Source organism: Macrotis lagotis, chromosome 1 (assembly GCF_037893015.1).
Source record: "Macrotis lagotis isolate mMagLag1 chromosome 1, bilby.v1.9.chrom.fasta, whole genome shotgun sequence".
Classification (NCBI taxonomy): Eukaryota; Metazoa; Chordata; class Mammalia; order Peramelemorphia; family Peramelidae; genus Macrotis; species Macrotis lagotis.
Genome location: NC_133658.1, coordinates 542644468 through 542668408, shown reverse-complemented (window position 1 = coordinate 542668408; position 23941 = coordinate 542644468). Strand labels below are relative to the sequence as shown.

Genomic DNA, 23941 nt, shown 5'->3' with positions numbered 1-23941 from the left:
CAGAAAAATTATGGGTTTGTGGGGAAAGAAAAGGAGTTCATGAAAATGATAAAATCTATTTTCACCCGTGTCAGTAGCAAGAAGCAGACAAATTAGGAAATGATTCCTTGCCTTACTATAAGAATAATAAGAATTTCTCTCACATATTTTAAATATAATGATGCACACATTTTCAATTATAAGTATGAGTCAAATTATATTTAAAATATGTGAGAGTTATAGTTATTATAACAAGTGAAACATACCTTTTTATGGGTAGAGTTAAAAATTCATCTAATAACTAGGCCACCATGGGTTTCTGAAAAACTAGGCCCTTGAGTTATAACATAGATTTCCTGCCTTTTCTTGTCCACCAATCTTATAAATCCACGCCCAGGGATTTTGTTCCTATAAAAGAGAGCTGTTAATGTGGCAATAGGGAATACTAAATTCCATTTTGTGGATCAGACTTTCATGTGAAGATGGCACCCAATGTGGTTTTAACACACTGAATCTGATGTGTTATACAATATCCAATCAATACAACAATGGAAAGACAATTCTAAAAGCAGAAGAAAAACAAGAACATATGAAAAGATTATATCTAATAATGCAACCAAAGTATTAGTTCCAGACAAAACACCTTAAAGCAATGGATGAGTTTATCTTGACTTAAGAAACCATGGATTAAAAAATTAAAAATGCAAAAATTTATATTCAATTTCAGGTTAAAAATCAATTTTTTTCTCAGTATATTTAAAAATATGAATCTATATAAAAGTTTGACTTCCATATAGACTTTCTCAAAAATACAACAATCTTAAAAGGGAGATTCACTGGTATTTCTAACCCTTTCTCTCTGAATTGATAAATTAATGTCTTTTTTTTAATCTAGGGGATTTCAAATTCAGTTATGAGCATTAACTCAATTATCTCAGTGTTATTTCTACAAAACAGATCAAAGTGATTGAATCTCTTGGGTCTAGTGAGTAAAGAGGCCCCATGCCAGATACATTCCTGAGAGGTCCCAGGGCAGACATGGAGTTAGAAAGAAAACTATTTCACAGTGCAAATTCATTTATTTTCATAGCAGGCCACATGTGGGTCCCAAGATGGATTATCTGCTATTAGAGTATGGTAAGAAAAGGCAGACTAACTTGGATAAGGCTGAAAAAGAGATGGAAAAAAATCCTTACCCTCGTCTAGTGAAGAAGAAGAGTTACCCACGGTAAAGGGATGGAAGTAGAGAGAGCTTGATGAGGAGAAGTGAATAAATATGGGGAAAAGGCATCACTAAACATAAAGAATACAAAAAAGCACTAAGAGGGAAGGAGGAAAGTCATGGGTTTTCTTGAATTTAATTTAATAAAATCAACCAAGATGCCACATTTTGAAAGGTATTTCTTGCTTGCTTTTAAGAGAATAAGGAGGGGCAGCTAGGTGGCACAGTGAATAGAGCTCCAGTCCTGGAGTCAGGAGGACCTGAGTTCAAATCCAGCCTCAGATGCTTGATAATAACCTAGCTGTGTGACTCGGGTGTGACCCCACTGCCCTGCAAAAGCGGGGAGAGAGAGAGAGAGAGGGGAGAGAGAGAGAGAGAGAGAGAGAGAGAGAGAGAGAGAGAGAGAGAGAGAGAGAGAGAAGAGAGAGAGAGAGAGAGAGAGAATAGGGAGCGCATAGAGGATAAGTTAGAACAATAAATCCTTCTAAGTATAATTATTAAAATTTAGGTATCAAAGAATCAAATATCATGTTATTCAACCTGAACCACTCCCATTCAATCTGACCAAAGGCATTTCCTTCACCATGGATAGATGGATAATTTAATATGCATTTTCATTCATTCCTAGGCCCCACCTGAGACTTCCCTTGCTTTCTATCTTGTAGAATGAAATACAACTTTAAAAGAGACAATAAATGTTTCAAGCCAAGAAAAATCAGAAAATGTCAACTTAGTTTTAGATTAAGTGATTTTCCCTCTAACTAGAAGACAGAATCTTTTTTTTGGCTGCCTACACTTGGTCTGAAATAGCAATTTTCTATAATTTCATGATAATTCTTTTATCACAATAGCTTTATTAAGAGAAATAGTTTTATGTATAGCAAACCAGATGGCGTTAATGGCTTTTTTAAAGGGATGCATCATCATTCTAAGAGACAGGGGGTTAAAGGAGAGGCAGCATGGTGCGGGTTAGATAGGAAGTCTGCCTAGAAAGCTGATTGGCCTCTGACACATACTGCCACTCTGGGCAAGACATTCAAACCATGTATTCTAAGCAATCCTTTGAAAAATAGTTACAGAGAATGTGTTGACCTGCAATGGTAGAGAAGCTTTTCCTGACCTAGTCATTCTTTATATCAGTTAAATCATAGGGCTGGTCATTATTCCTGTTAATAGTCTATTCTCAACATCTGAAGAGATTAAAATGTCTGAACCACTTTTCAGAATGTTATATTTTCATAAATAATTCCCTCTACTCCAAAGAAGCCATTGTTGAGAAAAAAAATTCCCCTATCTTATAAAATATTTACAGCAGCACTTTTTTGTGATAGCAAAGAATTGGAAACGATATAGATGCCCACTGAGGGAATGGATAAACAAACTGTGCTGCAAAAATGTTAATATGCTATAAGAAATGATGGATGTGGTGGTGCAGTAGATAGAGCACTGGCCCTGGAGTCAGGAGTACCTGGGTTCAAATCTGGTCTCAGACACTTAATAATTACCTAGCTGTGTGGCCTTGGTCAAGTCACTTAACCCCATTGCCTTGCAAAAACCTAAAAAAAAACAAATGTAAGGAAATGATGGATGTGATGAAAACAGAGCATACATAAATTGATGCAAAGAGGCAACAAAATGATACAAATAATTACAATAGAAATGATAACAACTACACACAAAATATTTTTAAATGCATGTAGCAAAACATAAAAGTATGAGTAGATCCCTCAAATTCACCCTTTTGAAGAGTCAGAAGGCTCAAGGGTATGATACACTGTACAAGTTTTTTTAACTTTTTCAATACACTAATGTATCCTTTTTCTTTTCTTTTTTTGTTATATAGGATGGTATGGGATGGGGAGACATACAGGGGAAAATTGTGATGACATAAAAGCCCCCAAAATCCATAAAAACATTTTGATAAATATAAAAAAATTGTAGTAATCCCCCCCCAGGATCCAAAGCAACAAACAAATGTTACACAAACACAAAACTGAAAAAAAAAATAATGAAAATCCCACTCCTGGAGTTATCCTCATTCTCCATGATTTCTTTGCTCTAAAACTCCTTTCTTTTTGCTCCCACCATCTCTGACCTACCTCTGACCCATTCTTTTTGGTCACCTTTTCTTCCTTTTACTCTCTAATAAGGAAGGAAAGAAAGAAACCAATATTTATTAAGAACCTACAATGTGGGACAGCTAAGTGGCACAGTGGATAAAGCACCAGCCCTGAAGCAGGAAGTCCTGAGTTCAAATCTAACCCCAGACACTTGATATTGACTAGGTATATGACCTTGGGCAAGTCACTTAACTCCACTGCTCCACACCCAAAAAGAATCTGCTCTGTATCAGGCCCTGTGTTAAGAACTTTGCAAATATTATCTCATTTGATCCTTACAATACCCTGGAAGGTAGATGCTATTATGATCTCCATTTTATAGTTGAGCAAACTGAGGGGAAAAAGGGTTTAGGGGCTTATTCAGGGTCATACAGTTAATGCTTGTGACTGATTTTGAACTTGGGTCTTATGAGTCTAGGACCAGTATTCTATTCACTGCACAACATAACTTGCTTAATTGTTTTACATAAAATTAGTTGTTACAATATAAAAAAAAGCTCATTTTAAGCCTAGAGGGCAATGCAATGACCCTCAATAGTATGCTTGCTTCCCTTCTTTTTCATCTTTAGGGATTTCATCTTGGATGAAAAGTTCTTAAGTCAAAATAACAACCTCAAGTTAGGAAAATCCCTAATCCCTAGGCAGAGGTTAATAAACTCATTGCCTAACATAACAGTTATATCTATCTCTAGTTAATCCTTGGACTCTTTGCTATTGAGGAAAAATCTGTTTTATTGGAAACGTTTGGGTAAGGAGACAGTGGGTTATACTGCAATGTCTGTGACAAGTATTCGAAGAACAAAGTGAGGAGAAAGACTGACCTTTTCTTTGAACTTTCCTCAGCCTGAGGATGCTTGGAAATGCCTTTAGAATCAAAGACGCTCCCAGACATATCCCTTCTCCACCACAGCTCTGTCCTCCCTTTGTTCCTCAAAGCTGGGTCAGAAAGGGTCATGTTTGCTTCATCCTCTGAAATCCAAACCCTTTATTCTGAAACTGCTTTTTTTTCAAATTCAATTTTCTTTTATTCTTTTATTCAAATTGCTTGGGATAAAATGTAGTCATGGATCTCACACAATGGCTTTGATTATTTCAAGGTGCACAGGCCCTGTTCACCCTGGGTTCTGATGCTTGGCTTCAATCAAAAAGTGTTCTTCTGTAACAACAGAAATTACTTAAGTTGATGGGAAATCAGTGGAGTTGCTGTACCCTTATCTTTTATGAGTAAGGCCTTGGCCTCTTCTATTGATTCACTGTCTCTCAGAGATTTCATCCATTCCTAAGTTTTTAACTTATCAGTCCTACACAAGTGACTCCCAAATTTACATCTCTCTCCCAGTCTTCTTTATTGAGATTCCATTTCATATCCCTATTATCCATTACCATCATCTCAAACTGGGGTAGATTTATCTCCTCTCTAAAACAAAGAAACAGACTGGTCATTTTTATTCCTTATAAATTTCATTTTAATTTCCATTTAATCTATTCCACTCCAAAAATTATGTAGAAAACACTAGAGATACAAAGATGATGCAAAAAAAGTTAAAAAGACCCAGGCTCTTAAATAGGGTTTAAATTTCACTGAGGTAAGAGGGAACAAAAACATTCTCTCCAACTTAAAACTACAGGTTGTAAAACAACTACCAATCTGAACTGGTAGAGGAAGTTTTCTCACTGGAAAATCTTTACAAAACTAAAATCAAAGATCTAGTCCAAAAATAAAATTTGTGTGTGTGATCAGAAATTATGATCCTAGTCATCTCGAGATGCAAAGAAAAGTCAAAGTTTCAAGTTTCTGAAGAAAGAAAAAATTCATGGATCAGAAAGCTGGAGATGAAAGTTATTCCATCAATTCAAAATTTAATGATTTTACTAACCACTACACTGAGAGTAACCAAAGGTACGATCATTTTGACATCTACTTCCTTACTTATTTGAATTAATAATATCAACAATCCTTAACTATCAATTATTAATCATAATATTAAATATTGTTTATAGAACTGAATTGACATTATTAGTGATTAATAATATTGTTAATGATAATTGATATGATCAATATCAATAATGATAGTTTGGTTCATTAGGTCCTTTCCCCACTAAAACCCTGTGAGATAAGTTGTGTAATTATTATTAAACTAATTTTTTCCAAAAACATGTAAAGACAATTTTCAACATTCATTTTTTTTTTTAGGTTTTCATAAGGCAAACAGGGTTAAGTGGCTTGCCCAAGGCCACACAGCTAGGTAATTATTAAGTATCTGAGACCGGATTTGAACCTGACTCCAGGGCCAGTGCTTTATCCACTACGCCACCTAGCTGCCCCAACATTCATTTTTTAATAAGAGTTTGAGTTCCAGATATTTTTTCCTCTCTCTCCCAGCCATACCCTACCCCTACAGATTATACATGTGCAAGCATTCAAAACATTTCCACATTGGCAATAATGATAAAGAAGAAACAGAAGAAAAGGGAAAAAATGGAAAAAAATTTTAAAAAGTGAAAACTGTATGCTTCAATTTACATTCAGTTTCCATCAATTTTCATTCTGGATGTGTACAGCATTTTTCATCATGATGTTTTCACTAACCCTAGATAAGAAAATTGAAGCTCTGAGAGCTCCTGTGACTTGCCCATGGGCCCCCAGTAAGCAGGTGTCAGAGGCGGGAAATAAAACCAAGCCTTCTTACCCCAAGTCTTCTGCATTATGCTGTTTCTCTATTTCATCATGACAAATACATTAAGATTATAATGTTCTCACTAAAAGTCTATCAGACTCTTCATTTACAACACCTTTTCAACAGTCATTCACCATAATGCTCTTAACCAGCTAAAATCCCACAGCAAGCATCTTCTACACTTGAAGGTGGAAGATGTAGTTCTGCTTAATATTTTCCCTGTCAACTCAATTCTATGCTTCCCTATTCTTTTCTCTATGCTTTGTCATTTAACATCCCTTAAGATCAGCTCCAAAAACTATTACTTGACTGATGTAAAGGTATCATTCTAGAAAGAAGCACATAAGAATAAAGAATAGTGAGGAGGGGGCAGCTAGGTGGTACAGTGCATAGAGCACTAGCCCTGGAGTCAGGACAACCCGAGTTCAAATCCAACCTTAGACACTGATTACATAGCTGAGTGACCTTGGGCAAGTCACTTAACCCCATTGCCCCCCTATATGCACACACACATAAAAAGGAATAGAGAGTAAGTAACTTTTATGCCTCTACCTCTTACAAAATCCACTTTAGTACAAGATATGCATTTCTATTATTAAGGGTTTGGAGCAAGTGATCCTGGAAAATTTCCATGACAAATTGGTCCCTGAAACTAGATTTCCTCAGTGAGCTATATCACAGGCAGATCCTTCTGTTTTTCAAATGGTCAGTGGTAAACTAGCTTCCCCTCTTCTCCCCATGATGTTTACTAAGTTTTAACTTCATGTACAATACATGATTTCTTTAATTCAAAATTATGAGTCCTTGAGTAATGTATTCATTCAAGAAGACTTGTATAGTACCAAACTTCTGTATTCTGTATCGCTCTCTAAAACAAAATATGAAGATTCATGCCAGTCTTTACCTTTAAAAAAAAGGTTACTGCTAACTTCATTAGATCTAAAATTAATTGTAAAGTCAGAAAAGTAAAAAAAAAATTCTTTTTAAATATGGAAAACCACTCTCATTTCCCTTCTTCACAAAACTGGATAAATCCAAGAAAGTATTATTAATTTTGGTATAGTATCTCCCATGTCACTACTCAGATCGCAGCAAGCCAAGTGTTTAAAGTTATTTATAACTTTGAAAAACTATAAAATTATCCTTACTTACCAATGTCATTGCTCCTGTCTGAGAGGTCCTTCTCTGAGGTGCTGGATACTGTACTGACCACCAAGTCAATCTTTGTATTGTCACTCCTATAACGGGGGAAAAAAAAGCCCAGATATTTAATAATCTCCACTTATTTGCTGGGTGTCTCTGACCTTTTGTCACTTTTCTGACACTAAACACATTTATAAGTGTTTTTTATGTGGAGGGGTTGGAACTTTTATACTTCAATAAAATCACTGAGTACACGCAACCAGTTGTCACAGAAAGCTGCCACTGACCAGTGTGATTGCCACAAGGATTAGTTTTATCTTGATGCAGGCTGGTCAATGTACTGTACTTCCCTATAACGCTTTTTGGGGGGAGGGGAAAAACATCTGCAAATATATACAGTGCCATATCAAAAAGGAAATCCTAGGCCAAAATAAATGGTATTCTGCTATAAAAATCAGGTGATTTATAATGGGGCATCACCACACAATTTAATTCTCTTAATCTCTGAGAGATTGAATAGCAGCAGCTGAAAGGACAGAACATCTAGAACACAAGTTTGGTCAACCCTACTCATCAAAAGTTAGCCACTTTGTACTCTGATTTTTAAAAAAAGTACTGTTATCTCCCTGAAAGATTGGGTAGCCTGGGACAGGAACATCTTTTGACATGCTGACGGTTATATCATGTCACATTGGAATCTAGCAGGCTACTAATCTGGCGCCTAGTGGGAAAGGTTAGAACACTCTTGGGGAAAAGTGGATGAGAACCGATGTGCCCGTCATCTGAAGGAGACTCATCATCCCTTACGCATCACCTCACAATAGCACCTCAGTATAGGGCAGGGCACACACACTCACAAGAAGGTTTTTGTGGTCCCTGATGTGGAAGAGGTCCAAGGTTGGCTATGGAAACTAAAGGGTAAAAGAGTCTCATCTACAAAAATCTAATATCATACAATTGGAAGAATTAGATACGTTAGATCCATTTCTTTATAAATCCCTTAAAGTCCTAAAAAGTCATATTCCAACCTCTTAATAAACATCTCCTATGAAGTATATGAGAGGGCCATGGAATACACCAGGTATCTCAAACAGGCCAATTACAATTTCATGATCTTAGAGTTGGTATCTGCTGCAAGTCTCTCTTCCCTTGGTTCTCTTGGTATAAAGAGCAAAATGCATCCAAAAAAACCTTTTTAAAATTTTCCCAAGTATTTTTTCTATTGTTTTCCTCTCCATTTTGATTTGATTCTTCTCTCACAACATAACTAACATGGATCTAAGTTTACCATAATTATACATATAGGACCTGTGTTAGATAGCTTTCTGTTTCAGGGAGTGGGAAGGAAGGGAGGGAAGAAGGGAGAAAAAGGTAAAACTCACAACCTTGCAAAAATGATTGTTGAAAGCTACCATTTCATGTGGTTGGAAAAATGAACAAATTAATCAACTGAGGGAAAAAACCTTTTTAAAGGAAAGAAAAATATGCAACACTTATTTTACAAATGTCTTACAAATTCAGATATTTTCTTAGTCAGGAATATGAAAAAATGAATACAAATTTGGTTTAGAAAGTTTTGACCCCAAAATCCCAATACTTACTCAAATAGGGGAATCTTTCTCCCCTTCACTTTTTTTCCTCCAAAATGTTTAGGGAAGGAAAAAAAGTCTTTGGGAGTGGAGGTGAGAAAAGATTCCCTGCTGTGATATACTGTTTTCCTAACAAATTTTCACATTTCTATTCCTCATTCAAAGTAGCTCAGGGACTGTGTTTCCCAACCTACTGGGGCTATAAATATTGGAGGTTTGGTGAGGGGGGGTGTAAATGTGGAGGGAGGAATCCAGGAATATTATAGATGCCTGAATCAGTTAAAATAGCATCTTGAATCCTTAGACTGGGCAAAAATCACCAGAGAGTCCAAGAACTGCCTTGAGTAAGTCCCATTTTGGACCTAAGTAAGGTTCAAGGGTCTTGAAAGTGTTGGTCCTACTTATTCTTTTTCCTACATTTGGCTCTACTCACAGCCTGTCAGTCAATAAACATTTATTAAGTGCTAGACTAGGCTAAGTGTTGAGGGTAAAAAGAAAGATAAAGCATAGTTTCTGCTTTCAGAGAGCTCAGTCTAAAAGGGGAGGCAACCTACAAATAATCTTGTACAAATAATTTAGAGAGAAAAGCCATCAACATAGAGAAGGAGATAGAATTAAGGGAAACTGGGAAATACTTTCTATAAAGGATGGGATTTTAGCTGGGACATGAGGAATAAGGAATTGAACTCAGAAGGAACAAAGATAATGACACCCACAATGTGTTCAGACCATGCCAAAGCTATACAAGTCAGTTTTCTTAGTAATTATAATTTCTTCTTAGTAACTTCTTTCTTCTTGGTAATTATAATATTTAATAATCATGTATTATAATATATAACAATATAAATTTTAATAATTAATAAGTAAAGTGGCTCAATGAATAGAGCACCGGACCTGGCGGCAGAAGATCCAAGTTCAAAGCTGTGACCTTGAGTGAGTCACTTAACCATGTTTGCCTCAGTTTCCTGATCTTTAAAAATGAACTGGAGAAGGAAATGGCAAACCACTCCAATAACTCTGCCAAGAAAATCCCAAATGAGATCACAGAGAGTCAGATACAGCTAATCAAAATCTAAGCAACAAGAAGAATGATGATAATTGACATTTAAAAAGGTTTTCATCTAAGGTTTTTGAAGTGCTTTTCCATATACTCTACCATCTAAGCCTCACAACAATCCTGGAGGGAGGTAGTAAAGGCATTATTACCACCATGTTACAGACTGGCTCCTGAAGGCAAGCCATGAACCATGGTCTTTCTGTTCACAATTCCAACTCTGTACTTTGGCAGGGGCATATAAATCCTACCTTCCCAATCTCCCTTGATCCTGGTGCCTTCCCACCAGAGATCATCTTCAATTCATCTCATCTCTAGTTGGAGCTACTGTTTTTTGCCTTTCTCTGTACTCCCAGTTCTTTGTATATATGAGGCATTTAATAAATGCTTATTGAATTAATTTTCGGAGATCTCACAGGTAACAAGCTTACTCTGATTTAACTTAAGGATAATTAAGTTTAATCTACAAACACTGAATTGTTTAGTCTTCAATTACCTAAGCAATATGTACTCTTGGGGGAAAGAGAAGGGAGGTAAGGAAGGAAGAAATAGAGAGAGAGAGAGAGAGAGAGAGAGAGAGAGAGAGAGAGAGAGAGAGAGAGAGGAGAAAATAAAGAAAGGAAGGAAGGAGGAAGAGGAGGAGAGAAAGAAGAAGTGAAGGGAAGAAGGAAAGGAAAGTTTGGGATTTGTTTTTTTTCAGGTGCCTTTTTTGAGATCCACTAATGGAAAAGGATATCTAGTTGTATTCAGAAACAGGAGACTGATAGAATATAAAACTTTAGAATAGAAAACAATCTAATTTTTCAGGGTCCTCTTAAGATTTGGGCCAAAAAGTAAACTCTGAGTTCTCTCTATCTAGACTTAAATGAAGAGGATGATTTTGCATTTTCTGCAATTTAACTGCTGGGACATGGTCATACACAACAGTCATTGCAACAATCCAACTACTATCTATCATAGTTAAAGTGCTACTCTGGGTACTATATTTCTTAAAACAGAATGGGGGGGGGGGAGAGGAGGGGGTAGTTAAGTGGTGCAGTAACTAGAGCACCAGCCCTGGAATCAGAAGGATCTGAGTTCAAATCTGTTCTCTGACAATTGACACTTACTAGCTGTATGACTTTGGGCAAGTCACTTATCTCCATTGTCCCTCAAAACCCCAAAACAATACAACAAAATGGAAACACAGAATGAAGAAAATAAAGACCTTCAATGAAGCCCTTAAAAAGCAGAAGGGGTTCAAAGGGAAACACAAATAAGCAGGACAACTTTTGGAACTGTGATAAACTTATGTGTTCAGTTGTTTTCAGTCATTTCTGATTCTTCATGAATACTTTTGGGGTTTTCTGGGCAAAGATACGGGAATGATTTGCCATTTTCTTCTCCAGCTCATCTTACAAATGAGGAAACTAAAGTAAACAGGATTAAGTGATTGCCCAGGATCACACGCCTAGTAAGTATCTGAGGTCAAATTTGAACCCAGGAAAAGGAGTCTTTCTGACTCCAGGCCTGATACTTTATATATACACCAACATCACCTAGCAGCCTGTAGTGAACTTAATATATAATTACTATTTTCAAAAAGAAGTTCAAACCAAGGTCTTTGTAATTTACTTTGTGTCATCATATGCTTTTTTTCTGTGTGAAAATATTCTGGTTTATTGGCATTTATCAAGTACAAAATTTTTTTAATTAAAAAATGTCATTTTTCTTTCAAACAATTAATTTCCAAGTCAAAAGAGTAGAAATGATTCAACTGAATATATTGTGTTAATTTTCTGATTTCTATTAGGGTCTGATCACATACTAATTTGTATAATGTAGTCCTCCAAAAGAAATTTTTGGAAGGAACATTAATAGAGAGAAAAGCATTAACTTTTAATAAATTATCCCCTTTCTCCAGTGGTACAGCAGTTGTTTTTTACTTTTATTAGTTTAGTATTGACTAAATCTAAACAACTGGGTACTATAGACTCATGAAAGACGTAACAGAATTTGTTTAGATTACATTTGTACCTAGGAAATCCTATCTTTCTTTGAATACACTAAATGCCAAAAGTTCATCCACAATCAGAATTTATATTTTGCCTAGACAGAACTATTCTGGGATACAGTGAATAGTGAGCAATCCCCCTTCAATCTGAGCTTTCAGTGTCCCCATGTTGGAAGGCAGAATAAACTGACATATATTTAAAAGAAAAAAAAAACTTGGATCTTACATACATAGGCAGACCAAAATCCCAACACATACATACTATACAACCTAGAATCCCAGTAAGACAGATTGGCAGATCCCATTCTGAACCCCTCCTCCATCTCCAGGATCAACCTCCTGTGATATCTTTTTTCCTTCAGTGTTTCTCTTGAGGTCCATTTTAACTGGATTCCACTTGCAGGAAAAAAGTACCAAAAGAGAATGGAGCTGGAACACGGCAAAGTCAGAACACCATCTTTAATGTGAAAATGATATTCTCCCCAAGTTCCTGCCTTCTTTGTTCCATCAGTGTATAAGACTGTGGACCATTCTTTGAAGGACATCTCCTGATGGCTATGAGATCTCTGAGGTTAGAATGCTAAGTATGGTACAGAAAAGAGCAGAGAAAAATGGGATTTGAAAGAGAGCGGGAAAGGCAAGGCACAAACTTCTGAATGGTCACTGGGCACCCCGGAACTGTGGACATTTGAGGAAAGCTGGTCCCCTAATATGTCTCTTGATTCCTACGAGACTGCCAAGAGCTAACTTATCTACTAAGATCATCTCTTCTTAACTCAGCTGAGATTTTATCTGGCTCAAGATCCATTTATTCTTGTGTGTTTATTCCATTGAATACCTTATTCTGTATAATTTTCCTCATTTCGGTTTTTAATCAATGGTTTAGAGATTTAAAAACATGAATATATGCATATGTGTATAAACATGTATGCATGTATATACATATATGTATTTGCTTACTATTCATATTTTATTTTTGGTAGCAATCATTTGGCATAGGAGATCAAAGCTAGCCAAATATATAACAAAAAATAGTCAAAGCTATTAGTTTCCTGATCTAGAGTAGCCTGAGGACTGGGTAGAATGGATTTTCTGAAACTCAAATAAAGCATCATACCTCTAGAATACAAATACTTTTGTGTACTCTGCCTCTTAGAGATAGTAAAATAGAAGAAAGAATATTCAGGAATCTTGTCCCACTATCCAGTAGAATTCCCAAGTCTTCCTCCAAGATGTGGGATAAGGAATTCCAGATCTCAGATCAAATATCTATCTAAATACAGTAGTAATCCCACTTCCCTGTAGCCTGGGTTCAAACACTTTATTTATTTATTTTTTCTTTTTTTAGGTTTTTTTGCAAGGAAAATGGGGTTAAGTGGCTTGTCCAAGGCCACACAGCTAGGTAATTATTAAGTGTCTGAGACCACATTTGAACTCAGGTACTCCTGACTCCAAGGCCAGCACTCTATCCACTGTGCCACCTAGCTGCCCCGGTTTAAGCACTTTGTGAAAGAAACAAATGTAATTAGACTTAGTGGAAAGAATGCTTTATTGGATGTGATTCTGAGATTCAGATCTACCATGTAGAAGCTGTGAGACCCTGAACAAGTCACCTACCTCCTCTGAGTATTTGAATATTTAATCAATCAAAGCTTATTATATATATATATATATATATATATACACACACACACATATATATAATATCTAATTATATACGATTATATAATTCTTTAAAACTTACAAAGCATTGTCTTCACAATAGTCCTGTGAGATAATTAATGCAAACAGAATGAAAGATGAGTGAAAGAAGGTTTTAAAAAGCTGAATGATTTGCTCAAATATCACATTACAAATATCTGAGGCAGGATGTGAATTTCAGTCTGATTTCAAGTCCTAATTCTATTGATTATATTAACCACCAGCTCTAATTCTATGAATCTAAAACATCTATTTGCCGTGAGGATTGTCATCTTCTGTTAATGAAATATGCATTTATACTAAAAATATTAAAAAGTGTCCCTTGCTGGACGTTAGGTTGTCACCTTCAAAATTTCCCTTAGTCCAAGCCCTGGCTTATGAATTATGACTTGTCTTAGGGGCAAACTCCCAGAAATGGTCTGTAAATAGGTACAGTATTTTATTTCAACCCTAATCTTAATTCTCTAATGTTCCTAGCCCCACAGGAGTCAGAGTTGGACTCAGAAATTATTTACATGGGCATTTACATGGCAAGTTTCATAGGAGCCTGTCCTTTCCATATCTTTAGAAGAAAGAGCATGGCGTGATGGCTTAGTCTCATGGGAATTTGCCTGTCCTGATTTGTAGAAGCAGTATGACTTTGAAATAAAACTGGGTGTCTTAAGAACTGGACAGAGATTTCATTATCCAATACAATTCCTTCTCACAACAACCTAAGCTGTTGGCAAGTCAGAAAATAGGCTCTTCTCTTCACAATTTTCTAACTCTGGTGATTTATGATCCATTAAGATAAGAGCCAGTCCCAAACTCTAGACCTGTGTAGAAAAGGATCTCCTACATGGGAACCAAAAGCAATCTTAATCAGAAAAATACTGTAGGTGTTTTTTCAAAAAAGGTTCTGATCCTTCCAAGTAGGGGGACTGCAGCTGGTGTTTTGACAATGATCAGACTGTAGGTGTAGAAACGACTTTTTAAAGTGTCTATTTGCAAATTCCCTTTAATTTATTTATAGGATCTTACAACAATGCTAATGTATTCTTTTAAATAGAACTTATGGATTTTTTTATTTGAAACACATGTTTGGAACTACTGACATTATCAATTAAGATGTAGTCCTTAAATAGTAGCCACAAACCCAGAGGCTGCCAAAGCAAATAGCACAACATCGAAAATGTTAATTTGTGGTTTTCTAAGACAACATGCAAGTCTTCATGGATCAATTTCTATTTAGTTTGATACCACAGATCTTAGGGATCACCCCTAGTCTTACTCTATCATTTTAAAGATGAAGAAAAGTGATCTACCCAAAGTCCACTATCATACTGTCCCTTTGAAGAGAGGTCTAACATCAAGAATATTTCTATTCAATATTCTATTCAAAATCAAACAAATTCTGTTCATCAAAAAGATAAGAAGAACACAAAAAATAATAACTGACATTTACAAGATCACATGGTTGTTTTCCTTTGTTCTGAAGAGGACCAAAATGATACCACTATGCTAGAGCTAAGTTTACTAATGTTCAAGTCTGTGGGGGCACAAAGATGAAAACCTTAAAGAGCTTACATCCTACTGGATGATTCTCTCTTTTTTTTTAAGCACTTCCCTCCTTTAAAGTACCAAGCCATTACCACAGAGTGAATCTTCTAGCACCACCTAAGCGCCACCTTCATCTATTTTTGAGGAAGATTTTCTTTTTAAAGCCACATTCACAGATGTGGTAAGAAGCATCATTACATAGTGGATAGAGAACTGGCCTTAAAAATCAGTAAGACTGGTCTTCAAGTCCTGAGGTTGACACATTTGAGTTATAGGATCCTAGGCAACTCTCTGAAGGTGCAGGTGTGCATTGTAGATTTAAGCTGAAAGAGACTTCAAATGCAACAGAGTCCAGTTTCCCTTGTTTACAAATGAGGAAACAACCCCTGAGAGGTTAAGTGATTTACTCAGGGTCACATAGCTAAGGGTAGCAGGTAAAATTTGAAACCAGATCTTTCAGACTCCAAACTGAGGGCTTTATCCACTCTACCACCCCACACTGAGTAGTTCCCTCTAAAAATAAAATCATACTTCAGTCCTTATCCTATCCCCATGCAAGAGAGTATATTATGAAGAACTAGGGAGGAAAAAAATATGATGAGAATCTTACCATTTTGTCTCTAATACTGAAATCTATGTCAATGAAGTCTATGCCAAATATTTAGCTTCCAAACCCAATAGGGGCCCTTAAGATGACCTCTGTCTCCAAAATGTTCCAAATGTTAGGCACCCAAGAATGCCAGAAGTAAGATAAAACCTGTAATTTCTACCTTATCAAAAATCTACCCATGCCTAAGGAGTCCTCAAGTAAATTCAGACTGCTCTAAAGGGGGTGGGGTAAGAGTAGGAGTAAGTAGATTTTGTTCAAGGTCATACAGTTGTATGACAAAGCCTGGACTAGAATTCACATCTCATACTTCTCAGAGCTCATCTTATAAAAATCTGAAGAACAGTAACAATAGGTACAACAATTACAATAAAAGAATTTGAACATTTGTTTAAGAAAAAAATAATTTTAAGTGGTCACTGGCCTCTTCTCTGTGATGTTGGCACACATAAATCTCCATTAGCAACTCAACTATTACCATTATGACAGGGGAATGTCACAACTCACATTTGTTCAGCATTTTAAAATTTATAGAGGGCTTCTGTCATGGCAAACAGGTGAGTTGGTAGTGCAAGTATCAGTTTACAAATAAAAAAACTGAGGGTTAGAGAAGCTAAGTGATTTATTTCCCAAAGGTTACACATTTTAAATAGTTAAATAGGGAAGGCAGGACTAGAATCCAGGACTTCTAACACCAAGTTCTCAGATACCACTCATGCTATCTGGTCTCTAAAATGATTAACCAGAGGACAAGGATCCATTTCCCCCAGTTATCCTCTATTTAAAAAAAATTACAGAACTCCAGAAGTAGCTTTTACAGAGTTCCAGCATATCCACCTACCTGAGAGTCAAAATTGTCCTAAGAAAATCACAGGTACTCTTTGATCCCAAGAAATATTCTGCTTAAATATTAAGACAGCATGAGCCATAGGCACAGGAAACAGGAACTAGGGTGATTTTTCTCAGGCAGCTGTTAGCTGTTCTCTTTTGCTATGTCCTTGCTTAGATATGCACAAACAAGTTTGGCTATTTATAGGTTAGTGGAGGAGATTTCCCAAAGAGCAAAGTCAAGAGATAACAGGACAATCCCCACTCAATTTGCCACCAAAGTTCCCATTTCTAGGCCAGATCTTCAAAATTGTCAGAAAATACGCTGGGCTGTCCTAAACCAGGGCTATACCCTAGTTGGAAATTCCAATGTCTAATTTGGGTTAAGACCAGGGATGGTGAGGTTTGCTTACCCTGCAATTCATATTCACCCAGCATCTTGTGATACTTAGAAACTACTCTAAAATGATTGAGTTGAATTCTCCAGCTACCTGGTGAGTTTGAAAGGAGAGAGAAGGAGAGGGAATGTTCTAATTCTGTTGGGGTCCTATGAGTATACTGATAAAAATTAACAACCACTTCTCTGGAAAAAAATGCACTTTTAAGTCCAATTTGCCTTATTAACATTTCCTCCAACACTTTAAGTCTAGACAATCAATAAAACAATAAATCAAGTCCTGATTTATAACATTTGCCAATTTCCCAGGTATAAATGCTCCCACAGAAAATTTAACAATTGGTTCACGAAGCATTCCCATAGTCTGAGCCCCCTTTGGAAAAGTCTATCAGGTGCCACTTGAAAGACAAATCTGCCAGGGCACATATCTATGTGTATCCCCATGTCCCACTTTCTGCTACTGGCTGTCAGTTACAGGATCACAAAATAAGAGCTGGAAGGGAATTAGGAGATTATCTTATCCAATTCCCTTATTTTACAGATGAGAAGCTGAGGCTAAGAGATAGTTAAGTCATTTACCCAAAATGGCACTAAACTGGCATGATACTGAATTCAAACTTGACTTCTAATCCCATAATTTTTCCTACTAAATGACACTTTCAGGAGATGTGGATCATTCTTAACATGAGGTTTTAATATCATATATAAAACAAAATTTATCCTATCTCTGGGTGAGGAATTAATAAAAAATTAGACAAGACTTCACTGGAAACTACAAGACACAATAAAGACAGATTTCATTCTTTCCCCAAGGCTAACTTACAGACTAAAAGAAACCAAAAGAGGCCAATATACAATATAAAATTCCAGAGACTAGGAAGTGAGTTTTCAAAAGCTTAAAAAGGGGAGAGACTTCTTTATTATTTGATTCTTTAACTTCATTTTTAAAATTCTCTCTATAAAGAACATTACATCTTTTTTTCTTCTTAACATTGGAAAACTAAGGGACAGTTGAATATTAAAACTATAGAATATTAGAGCTGGAGAAGACTTTTGAAACTACCTGGTCCACCTGCAGAGTTGAGGTCCATAGAGTGATGAAATGATTTATTCAAGTTCTTTGGCTAGTAAACAGGACTTGAATCTGTATTTTTGTCTCATAATTCAGTGTGGTTTGAATACACTAAATACCCTCAGTGTTCTTGAGGGTCTTAGAGAAAATCAAGGTTAGTCAAAGTTGGGTAGTTAACGATCATTTATGGAATATAAATGGGTACCCCTTCTCCCTTGAGGTCTATTTACCTTGCAGTTTACAATGGGTAAAGAAACACTTCCTGAAAATTGTGCTTCAGGGCAGTATTACAGTTATATCACTGAGTTCTCATTAGCTTGAAGATTATCTTCTGCATATTTATGTACCAAATAGCTTAGACAATCTGATATCTTTCCAGATCTAGAGAAGAAAATTAACTTCTTTGCAGGTAAGTTAGTCTCAAGAGAGACAACCTCACTTCTGGAATAACTTAGCTGACATTAGTACATTAATATTTCTCTCATCTTTACCTTAAGCTAAAAACATCAAGAAAATCAGACATTTATCTCTCTGTGTGGTTCTTTCAAAAACACATTACAATGCAAAGCCTTCACCACACAGAGAAACAAGTGAAAATATTTGTAATGAAGGGTGTCCTCCAGTCAAAACTCCAATATTAAGATTTTTATCCAGCCCTTGATCCTTTGGGAAAAAAGTGGTCTAAGCATTTAAACACTAAGCAAAAGAAAACCATTCTGGTTTTGGGGTTTTTTTTTGTTTTTTTTTTTTAGGATTTTGCAAGGCAAATGGGGTTAAATGGCTTGTCCAAGGCCACACAGCTAGGTAATTATTAAGTTTCTGAGGCTATATTTGAACTCAGGTACTCCTGACTCCAGGGTCAGTGCTCTATCCACTTCGCCACCAAGCTGCCCCCCACAAGCTGCCCCCATTCCATTTTTCTAAAAAAGTCATTTCTAAAAGATCCCTCAAGCTTTCACAACAGAATCAGTGATTTATTCAGTCCACTATTTCCTAATCAATGTATTAAGACATTATGGCAAAGAAAGGCAGTCCAGTTTTGTTCTGTTTTTTACAAAGAAGACAGAAAGGCAAAGGTGAAGATTGCAGTAACTTTGTTAAAAGTAGAGAAGACTCTAGGTAGTTGTATGTGCTTTCTGTCCTTTAATGAGATTCAGCTCACAGATTCAGTCTTCAACAGACTCAATTCCCACTCAATAGACATAAACTTATGGTGTGTATGTAGATGCGGTAATAGCCTTGTTTCTCAGGTCTCACATGTTTTCTCCAAGATCTGGTTTACAACTAAGAACTTTCTTTTTGGTTCTAAAATTTTAATTCTTTACAAAACGGTTAACAAGAAATATTAACCCAAACTAAAATTAAATAATACTGCAAGCTCTGAAATTCAAATAAGATTAAAAGATTCAGTGGAAGGCCTATAGCATGGTAGCTGATTTCCTATGGAGGATTTAAGAGAAGACACAGAGAAGACAAGAGATATTACAGATGGAACGGTTGGATGGGTTGCAATCTTCATGACTGTATACTTACCTTAGAAAAATGGACTCACTGAACTAATGAAGTAAATTAAGTTATTGAATAGGAAGGAAGGAAAGAGGAAGGAAGGAAGGGAGGGAGGGAGGGAGGGAGGGAAGTTAAAACATGAATCAAAAATGAAGAAGATGACAATAAATGTACAAAATAAAATGGGCCCCCACACATGAAAGCCAGGCAATGATTTTCAGTATGTACAAGTAGCCAGCAATTCAGTAGATCAGTATAACTTATTTAGTACATCTCAAGAAAGCCTAGAGAAAGTATTTTCCTCTAAATAAAACATGCTATAAAGGGAGTACTTAGCTGAAGCTTCTAACTTTCTCAGATTGTTCCTCAGCCCTATTCATTTCTGCCAATTACAGGAGGGCAACTTTCCAAGGGTCATTTATAGGATCTGGATGAGAGTTTCTGGTACCTAATCTATCAAGGTCACGTAGAAATGCCAGTAGGAAAACTGAGATCCACAAAGTTATCTTTCTCACTCATCAGTGACTCAGCTGTTGAGGGAGAGGGAAAGAGCATGTGCATTTTAGAAAACATCCATACTAACTGCTATACCATTTTTGCTTATGCTGATTTTTTGCACAGTCTTCAAAAATATCATTCTTCATGGAAGTTCTATTATACAACTAGGTGTAGAGAAAGCTTAAAAAAACCCCCTCCAACTCTGTCATGAATAAAAAAGTGTTGAAGATTTTAGTTGTAGGAAACTTACAAGAGGAGACAATAAATTGATGAGCATAGAAATTCTAGTTTCTCTAAGAGTATAATATTAAGTATTGCTGCTTGAACAGTCTAGATGATGAAATTATATTGGTCTCTCTTTGTTTGGTGTGTCCAGTCAAAAATCAGCAGGTTTTACTATCCTTTCATCACTCATCAAGACCTACGTGATCTCCTCTTCCATATTTTTTTTATCAACTACTAGTGCTTATGAAAAAATATTTTCCCCCAAGTATTTTGCTTCAGTTGGCATTCAATAAATATCATCCTTGACTTAATCATTTATACAGAAAGCCATTCTGCCAAAGAACTCAATGTATTTGTTTTATGCAACTTTTTTATTTTTTAACTCGATTTTCTGTCAAGTTTAATAAATACTCAAATAGATGGATTCATGATCTCATCATCTTGAAAGTTCTCTCTAACTATGGAGACTACAACCCATTGACTTACTAACTCAATCCATGTTCTTACCTAATGAGCCTGGAGGTATTTCTTAATTTGTGCTAACATTAAGGTTGGCTGTGGAGTATGCTAGTTATTTACCTGCCATCCCCTACTCTTGGCAGAGAAGATGTACATCCACCATGGACATTAGGCCACTTTTTTCTTCAAAAGGCAGAAAAGCTGTCTTTGAGACTTGAATGATCTAGGAAGCTAAGGTGTGAACTACTGATATGGCCTGTTGGTCACCTAAAATGTTGGCTAGTCCACAAAAAGTCTTAACAGAGTTGATAGCTCACATTCATGTTAGTCACCAAACCTGATACATTCTGCTGATCAGACACATATCCATATGTAGAAAAGGGGATGGCCTTCTATTTGAATCAATGGCACATCTTTGCTGAGCTAATGTTTCTTTTTTTTAAAATTTTATTTATTTAAGGCAATGGGGATAAGTGACTTGCCCAAGGTCATATAGCTAGTCAATTATTAAGTGTCTGAGGTTGGATTTGAACTCAGGTTCTCCTAACTCCAGGGTCAGTGCTCTATCCACTGTACCTCCTAGCTGCCTCTGAATTAATCTTTCCATGTTATAGCTAATTCCGTCTCTTGGCTTCCTTGACATCCCTTCATATTCTGACTCCCTGAATTTTGATGGGCTATCCAATATTCCTGGAATTCTCTCCCTCCTCACCCATCTCTTGGCTCCCTTCAATCATCAGCTAATGTTGCACCTTCTGCAAGGAACCTTTCTTATTATTTCATATTAAGCTTAATTTCTGAGATTATCTCCAGTTTATCTTGTTTGTATATAATTCCTGGTATGATGGCTCTTCCATTAGATTATGAGCTTCTTTTTTTTTTTAGGTTTTTGCAAGGCAAATGGGTTAAAGTGGCTTGCCCAAGGCCACACAGCTAAGTAATTATTAAGTATCTGAGACCGGATTTGAACCCAGGTACTACTGACTCCAAGGCCGGTGCTTTATCCACTACGCCACCTAGCCGCCCCAGATTGTGAGCTTCTTGAGAGCAAGAACTATCTTTTGATTTGGCAGACCATAAGGACTCAATCAATGCTTGTTGACTTGACTTGTTAGATAGCCTAAGAATATTTCATTCTATTCTGATACCAGACCAGAAGCACAAGACTGGCCTGGAATCATATTTAGCCTGCACATTTTAGCAATAATGTTATGATCAAAGGGACTTTCAAACAATATGTCCAATATGGCAATGATCTCATATTTAGAGTACCAATATTCACCTTGAAATTTGTTAACAGGATATAAATGATGTGATTCTTAGGAAACCTTTTCCTTGATTCTGCCTCCACACTACAGCAATGGTGCTATACGGGAAATGAAGGTCATTTATTTTCTTTGTTTCATAAATTGCCACAGACAAAAATATTTATTACCAAGTGGTGAAAACATTAGGGATATACCTCTCCATAATCAGCTAGGTTGCTTTTTAGAAAAAAAGATCTGGCCCATTGGAGTGGCTATGATAGAATCTGTAAGAACTTAAATTCTATCGTCATGGTCTTCAGGAACTCATGATTGCCTACACCCTGCCCCCAAAAGACTTTAGAGTAAGAGTTTCTGGAATCTCAAGTCAGGTTTGCTCAAGTTTTTAAAAAATGAAAACACTGTTCTGATGATTAAAAAAATCCAGATAACATTCAGAAACAATAAATGTCACCACTTATATAATAATTATATAATATTATTACATATAAAAATGTGAAACATATAATAAACTGTTATAAAGAGCTCATATACTCTACTGATATTTATTAAACCAGCCTTGGGATAATTCCTTGAGAATTAAATGCAAAGGGGCAGCTAGGTGGTGCAGTGGAGAGAGTATCAGCCCTAGAGTCAGGGAGGGTCCAGGAGGGTCCGGGAGGGGAGGGGAGGGTCCGGGAGGGTCGGGTCGGGGAGGGTCGGAGGGTCGGGGAGGGTCGGAGGGTCGGGGAGGGTCGGGGAGGGTCGGAGAGGAGAGGAGAGGAGAGGAGAGGAGAGGAGAAAATTAAATGCAAGAGTAGCATTGAAGGTCCTTGAAGGCAGAGATGACTGTGCTTTTTATCTTCCAGTCTCTAGCACTTGGCTCCCAATCTTAAAATCAAAAATCATTTCCTGAATTATTGATATTTCCTGGACAGTCTGCAAAAGGAAAAAAGCAAGACTATCTGAAAAACTGATTCCATTTAATAATCAGAGAAAAATTAAATTAACTAATCTATCACCTCATAATCATCAATATAGCAAAGATTATAAAAGATAATAAAATTCAATATTGAAGAGGCTGAGGGGAAACAGTCAGGTAGTACATTAAACAGTTTGAAAAAACAATATGGAATTAGGTAAGAAATGTTGCTTCTGGGGCAGCTAGGTGGCACAGTGCAAAGAGTACCAGTCCTGGAGTCAGAAGGACCTGAGTTCAAATCTAGCCTTAGATACTTAATAATTATCTAGCTGTCTGACCTTGGACAAGTCACTTAACCCTATTGCCTTGTTAAAAAAAAACCTATGTCCTCTAGCCCAATGATCCTACTATAGAATTTATACCCCAAAAGAAGTAGTGACAGTCTAGGTTTTTATGAATAAAAATATTCATAATGATTATTTATAACAACAAGAAACTTGAAATAAAATACGGCCTCAACAACTAAGGAATGGTAGAATCAAGGCATATAAATGTGCCAAAATGAATGATGAATATAAAAACTTAAGAGAAATACAGAAAAACACACATAAGGTGACAGAACATAGAGAAAGCAGAGACAAAAAAGCATAATAATATCGTCAATGCTAAAAAGCAACCAAACTCATGTCAAATATGATGTACCATGTTGAAACCATATAATCAATACAGACATATAACAGTCTTCCTATATCAATCAATAATGTTCTATTGATTGATTTATGCAATATCTGGCAAACTCAAGTGGCAAATGATTTCTATTACCAGATACAATCATAGGTACTTTTTAGGAGGGTTCATGGAAAATTGAACTGTTGTGTCAAAACAAAAGAAACAGAGTTAAATTAGGTACTGTTCACATAAGTTAGCCAAGTTGACTCTGGTAACTTTGTTCTTGTTTCCCCCTAGGACAGAAATTTGGAGCCTGAATTCTCATGTAAGGTCAAGAGTATGCTCATCCATGCTCATCCACTCATCCATATGCTCAAAGTCTACTTAAAAACACTTTTAAAACCAACAAACTATCTGGTGCTTGAAAATTTCATGTATATTTGGATGGCCTTAACAAAATTTTTCCTGATCAAACTTTTTTTTTCAAGTGTCAAAA

The 23941-nt window shown here is 36.3% G+C and overlaps 1 protein-coding gene across 9 annotated transcripts in view; it reads right to left on the bottom strand.

Moving 5' to 3' along the window:
* Positions 1–23941, bottom strand: part of SH3KBP1 (SH3 domain containing kinase binding protein 1) — a 451877-nt gene that overhangs the window by 39141 nt on the left and 388795 nt on the right. For all 9 annotated transcript variants that reach the window (XM_074214287.1, XM_074214288.1, XM_074214289.1 and 6 more), the window contains one exon: positions 7152–7237. In XM_074214287.1, the coding sequence (XP_074070388.1) occupies positions 7152–7237 (86 nt within the window). The remainder of the gene's footprint in view (positions 1–7151; positions 7238–23941) is intronic.